The sequence below is a fragment of the Pygocentrus nattereri genome, chromosome 12 (genome assembly GCF_015220715.1).
Source record: "Pygocentrus nattereri isolate fPygNat1 chromosome 12, fPygNat1.pri, whole genome shotgun sequence".
NCBI classification, from domain to species: domain Eukaryota; kingdom Metazoa; phylum Chordata; class Actinopteri; order Characiformes; family Serrasalmidae; genus Pygocentrus; species Pygocentrus nattereri.
Window position 1 is genome coordinate 42,375,832 of NC_051222.1, and position 6,334 is coordinate 42,382,165.

General features: G+C 41.0%; 1 protein-coding gene across 1 annotated transcript; it reads right to left on the minus strand.

Moving 5' to 3' along the window:
• Positions 1 to 38: 38 nt before the first annotated feature.
• On the minus strand, positions 39 to 4,151 carry LOC108414306 (gastrula zinc finger protein XlCGF26.1-like). Its single transcript, XM_017687159.2, has 4 exons — positions 4,130 to 4,151; positions 3,701 to 3,811; positions 2,688 to 2,829; positions 39 to 1,605 (listed from the first exon to the last, which is right to left on the minus strand). Exons 3-4 carry the CDS (start codon positions 2,770 to 2,772, stop codon positions 71 to 73), a joined length of 1,620 nt encoding a protein of 539 aa, XP_017542648.1. The 5' UTR covers positions 2,773 to 2,829; positions 3,701 to 3,811; positions 4,130 to 4,151; the 3' UTR covers positions 39 to 70.
• Between the last annotated feature and the right edge of the window lie 2,183 nt (positions 4,152 to 6,334).

The window sequence follows — 6,334 nt, forward strand, 5'->3', positions numbered from 1 at the left end:
AAGGCTTTTCTCCAGTATGAATCATCATGTGACGTTTATGGTCAAGCAACCTAAAGAAACCCTTCCCACACTAAGTGCACACAAAAGGCTTTTCTCCAGTATGAATCATCATGTGGGACTGAAGGTTGCTGGATCTCGCAAAACTTTTGCCGCACTGAGAGCAGGTGAACGGCCTTTCTCCAGTATGAATCACTGCATGGCTTTTGAGATGGCATGACGTTGAAAAACCTTTTCCACACACCGAGCAGGTAAAAGGCTTTTCTCCAGTATGAATCATCAAGTGGTTTTTCATGCAGGATGACGTCAAAAACCCCTTTCCACACAGAAGGCAGGTAAATGGCTTTTCCCCAGTGTGCAACATCATGTGAACTTTAAGGTTACTCGATTCTGTAAAACCTTTTCCGCACTCAGAGCAGGTAAACCTTTTTTCTCCGGTGTGAATCATTACGTGTCTTCTAAGGTGGCATGATTTTGCAAAACCTTTCCCACACTCTGAGCAGGTAAAAGGTTTTTCTCCAGTATGAATCATTATGTGGGCTTTAAGGCTGCCAGACACTGAAAAACCTTTTCCACAATGAGTGCAGGTGAAGGGCTTCTCTCCGGTATGAATCAACATGTGTTTTTTGAGGGTTCGTGTATAGGAGAAACTTTTTCCGCACTCGGAGCAGGTAAAGGGCTTTTTTCCGGTATGAATCATCAGATGGTTTTTAAGGTTTCTTGAGTCAGAAAAGCTTTTTCCACACTCGGAGCAGGAAAACGGCTTTTGCCCAGTATGCGTCATGACATGGATTTTAAGATATCGTGATCTTGTAAAACCTTTTCCACACTCAGAGCAGGTAACACGCTTCTCTCTGCTATGAACCTTCATGTGGATTTCACAGCTGATCTTCCTCCTGAAGGTCTTTCCACAATGAGAACAGGTAAAAGTGTCTTTCCCAATGTGAATCCTTTGGTGTGCATTTAACCATGAAAGTTGTGTGAACGTCTTTCTACATATGGGGCACTTGTAAGGTTTGATTCCTGTATGAAGGTACAGGTGGCTTTTCAGTGCGCCTAAAGTGGTGAACCCTGTCCCGCAGTGAGCGCAGATGAAAGGCTTTTCTCCAGTATGAGTCCTCATATGGGTTTTAAGGCAGCCTGAATCTGAGAACCCTTTTCCGCACTCAGAGCAGGTGAAAGGCTTTTGTGTGTGAGTCTTTTTGTGCTGTCTTAACTGTGGTGAACTGCTGAAAAGACAACCACACTGCAAGCACTGATGATGCTCTTTTCCTGCATGCATGTCCATGTGAAATCTGAGAGATCTCGCAGAGGAGAAGCTCTTCCCACACTCACAGCAGGTGGAAGCCTTTTTTCTAGCGTGAGTCTTTTCATGCCGCCTTAGAGTTGACATGTACTGGAACCTCAGCTCGCAGTGAGAGCACTGATAAGGTCTCTGTTCTTTATGTATGTCCAACTGCTGCTGGTGCTCTTTCAGGTGGGAGGCATCAGCAACACTGAAGCTTGTTTCCTGCTCAGTGTTCAGGTCCGATATCTGTGCGCTAAATTCTTCTGGAAATGGCTTCACATCTGGTTTACATTCCTCTTCGGTGTCTTTAAATAATGGTTCTATGAGGAAAAAAAGAAAAGTTGTTGCATTAAAGAATTACCTCTCTGTAAATGTATATAGTATTGGGACGCACCTCTTAATCACTGAATTCAGATGTTTCATTCAGTCCCATTGCCACAGGTGTATAAAATGAAGCCATGCAGTATGCCTTTACAAACATTTGTGAGCAGCTGCACACAAGCCTTACATCACCAAGCACAAAGCCAAGCATCGGATGGAGGGGTGTAAAGCACCACGTATTGTGCAAAATGTATTTTGTGAAGTGACGAATCAGCTTCTCTATCTGTCAGTCTGATGGACAAGTCTGGAGTTGGCAAATGCCAGGAGAACGTTACCTGAGCCCCAGTGCACAAGGCAGCTCCATAAAGGCCTGGCTGAGTGAGTTTGGTGTGGAAGAACTTGACTGGCCCTGACAGAGCCCTGACCTCAACCCCAGCCAACATCTTTGAGATTAACTAGGACAGAGACTGCGAGCCAGGCCTTCTCGGTCAACATCAGTGTCTGACCTCACAAATGCTCTTCTGGATGAATGGAAAGAAGCTTGCACAGACGACTTGAACAAGCAGGACAAAACCTCATTTTTTTGCTGTTGATTTGTAGTCTCTTAAAATGACTTACATTATGCATTCGTCATCACTGCTTGATACCAGCGCTGATTAGTTGAACCCTTGCTCTTTGTTTTTCAGAAGGCTACATGCTCCAGCCTCCTGCTGTTATGCTGCCTTCACATGTTGGACATGTAAACAGACAGCAAACCGGATATTTCATTAGGACTATTTCAAGTAACCTCACAGGCATTACCAGATTTTTGCGTAGAGTAACCAATTATACCAGCACACACTGATGTCATGTGTACCTGCTACGCAACAGGCTTACAGGTTGGTAGGTCTGCTGAAGTAATTTAGAAGGTCATTAGGAACGTTCAGCTTTCTCTGGCCTTGGTCGTTTTGACTCTGAACTCTGGCTTTTTGGATTCGAAAAGAAACCATGACTGTGAATAAAGTACAGAATATCCTCTTTATTGTGAAGTTCTGAACACTGATATTAGGAAAGCCTCACTGTTTCTAAAGTTCACACTGACCCTCCTTCATCTCCTTGTCTTCTGTCTTCAGTCCAGATGCCTCCATCACACTGACATCCTCACACTCCTCTTTAACAAGGGACATCTTCACATGTGGTCCAGTGAAGCCCACACTGCTGGAGTGAAAATGTCGGGTCAGAGCCTTTTAGGAAAATAGAGAATGAGAAAGTTCTCAGTACATCTGATTAGACCTGGGCAGCATTACAATGTTCTGATACTGACACCAATAACAATATATTGATCTTGATATTGATTCCTGAATGAAACTTTATTGATGCTTTAAGTTCTAATTAAGTAACTGAACGTGGGTGTGGCTTAAACTAGAAATGAGTAAGAGGTACCAAAAGTGGGTATATTTACTGACAACTACAGACTAATTAAGAAGTGCAGATGTTAAGATTCAGATTCAGATTCCTTTATTGATCCCAGGGGGAAATTGCAGTTGTTACAGTTGCAGTCATTTATGTAAAAATAAACACTTTACTAATAATTTAAGACCATATAGAGAAGGTGGTGGTGATTGTGATAGTAATATGAAACATTAATTACATGCATACAGAATTCAGGCAGCCAATCAGAAGTCTATAATTTGGAATAAGCTGCTCACTCATTCACAAATGCTGAGGTTGATTACAGAGATGCTAAAATGTGGTATAAAATGATGCTAAATGGTTTGATAGCCAGCAGCGTTGAAGTGATTTGTTAAACTATACAAATACATTTAACTAAAACTTATATAGTTCTGTTTTTCACTACAAGGTGGAGAACTCGGTGGGGCACATGCTGCACTAACACTATCCATCACACTGGCTGTTACGTTATGCAGCTCCATGTTCAAACCAGTGGATTATTTTCATCTCATTCACGTTTAACTCTTAAAATCATTAAATCTCTTAAAAGTAACAGATTGTTTTAAACCAAAATACTCACTGCCTAAATCTTTATCTAATGGAACAAACTTATTTTCGCTTGTAAAACACAAAAACTCCGAAATAAGTATTTTACTCGCTCACCTTTCATGTGCCAATGTAGAAACTACATTGCCCACAATGCATTGCTGCGACTCGGCTCAGCTGTAACCATTGGAAACGAGTTGCTGGGCTCCGTTAGCTTGTTTGCTTGCGCTTGTGGACAACAGATAAACACAGTAGACATTAAAAAGGTTCCCAGTGAGCAGTAAAGACGCTTATCGAGTCCATTTACTCTCAGAACCGAACCGCTGCTTAGCAAAGCTGCTAGCCTCAGTTAGCCTGATTGCTAGCAGCTGCTAAACTTGGCCAACTTTGGTGAATAAAGCTTATTTAGCTCGTCTATACAGCGATAATTAACGGCACGCGGCGATTTGCCCTGTTCTCTTACATATTTCGACAGAAAATCATATAAAATAGTTTTTATACTTCAAAACTCCGTTTTGTTCATTAATGTTCAACTGGGAAACATACCTCGCTTCCCTTAGGAACGTACCATTACTGAAACAGGGGGGTTTGCACAGTCACTGATATCCTAACCTCCTCTACACGTTCTTTCTTTTAGAAACGTACCATCTCTGAAAACAGGGGGGTTCACAGTTACTAATATCCTACATGTTCTTTCGCCTAGGAGTCGATAGCAAATGTACAGTTTTACCTAAAACAACAACAAATGATGATGATGATGATGATGATGATGATGATGATGTCATTGTATCTTTATTTTAGGTAAGCGTATTTTTATTGGTACTACTCATTACTGAATCTCCAATGCTGATCCACCATTGAGTTTCTGCTCCAGTATGAATCCTCATGTGGATATTAAAGTCAGACAACGTTGAAGATTTCTCTCCACACTGAAAACAGGTAAAACATTTTTCACCGGTAGAAATGAACAGATTTCAAGGTTGGTCGATTTTCAAAGGACGTTTTACTAAACTAATAGCAGGTAAATGACTTGCAAATTTATTTTGTATGTTCATGCTGTACGCTGAATCTCCTGTAGCTGAGATAAACGTCAAGCATATTTCAGTTTTCCGTACATAAATTTAAAGGGAAAAAAACCATCAACAGTATTTAGTGACTTCCAGCTCGTTAAGGCTGCTTTTTTGGATTTTATTGCTTTTATTGTTGGGTAATTCAGTACAGTTTGACTCTACTGCAAAATTCCAACAATTCCCAACACAGCATAAAAGAAACAAGGTAGCGGATTTCAAAGTTAAAATCAGATTAAACATTTACTGGAGAAACATTTCGGCATTACAGCCGAACAGAGAACGAACATCTCACATGAATAAGTTCAAAAGTGAAACCGAAAGTAAAGCAGAGCACTGGAATAACAGAACAGCTCCAGGATCTCTGCTCTTGTCTTTCTGCTCTCAATCGATTTTACTTCAATGCAAATTAAATGGATCACTTCTTATTCGCTATATTAAAGTCAGAGCCATCACTACATCCATGATTGGTCCTTAAGGCAAAGAAAAACATACTACTCATGGCCCAACATGCGCTGAAAGGGCCACGTCACATTAAAATAGTGTTTCTTCATGTTTTTGACGTGAATGGTTCCACCGCGTCGGCTAGAATAGGTGGTAGACGAGCATGAGACAGGTTCTCATCTCACGTCAGTCAGTCTTTGTGAGTCCTTAGATCTTTTAAAGTCTCTGAAAAAGGTCAGGAGTACATATGGATGACTTCAGTCTTTGGGCCTGTATGAGACTCTATGCTGCATGTGAAGGCCACGCTGAGGAGAGGAGACCAGTACTTCACTCAGAGAGCTTGTCGTTATGGGCTTGTAGTCTCTATTTCTCCAGTGTCTCCATCACAAAGGAGAGTTCAGGAGATCCAGCAGTTACAGCAATGTAATAACAAAAGGCCAGAATTGATTGACAGAGAGCTGTCAATCAAGCTGCTCATTAGCCACACCCACACAATTCTCAGACAGGTCTAATCACTGGGTTTTAAGCAGTGTTTTATCATATGTCTTAAGCTTTTTACTCAAGCTTTGCTGGATGTTTAATAAAATGCTGAAGTTTAACATCATACAAACAATTTTACTATTTCACTCTCTGCTCCCTCCAACTGTAAGGAAAAGCAATAACAACGAAACCAAAGTTGTCTGTCCAGCAGGGGTCTCTCTCTCCACACCTTAGCAGTGTGAAGATCACTGTTCCTGAAAAGCACAAAAACACCTCCAAGACTGGATTTACTGTCATCTGGACACAACAACACAGCAAAGAGATCTGAAACTTCTACTGCTTTCAGTCCTGAGTTAAGCTCGGAGAGGTCAACATAAGATTTTTCACAAATTCAATTCTTATTACAGAAGCAAATCTGATCTTAATTTAGGAATGTTATCTTAAAGCACCTTATCTCCAGTTAAGAAATTGTAACCTTCTCGATCAAAGTTGACAATCAGCTGTCATGTCTGCTTCCTAACAACCGACCACACACACACAACTGAAACATAAAGACGTAATCAAAACAACGTTAAAACGTGTTACAGCTGCCGTTACTGACGTAAAATAAAAGTCAAACAAAACCAAACTGTGACAACTGCAAGCTGTGAATACTGTGAGAGCGCCCAATTTACGTCATGTTTATATCACGTCTTATTCTGAGAGTTTATTGGCTGGTTGTAAAGCAGAAATATTACCTGGCTCTTGTAGGCCTGGAGTT

Coding starts and splice junctions, on each gene's coding strand:
- LOC108414306 (XM_017687159.2), bottom strand. CDS start 2,772: ATGTCCCTTGTTAAAGAGGAGTGTGAGGATGTCAGTGTGATGGAGGCA. Junction 1,606..2,687: donor AGACAAGGAGATGAAGGAGG/GTCAGTGTGAAC, acceptor TTTTCCTCATAG/AACCATTATTTAAAGACACC.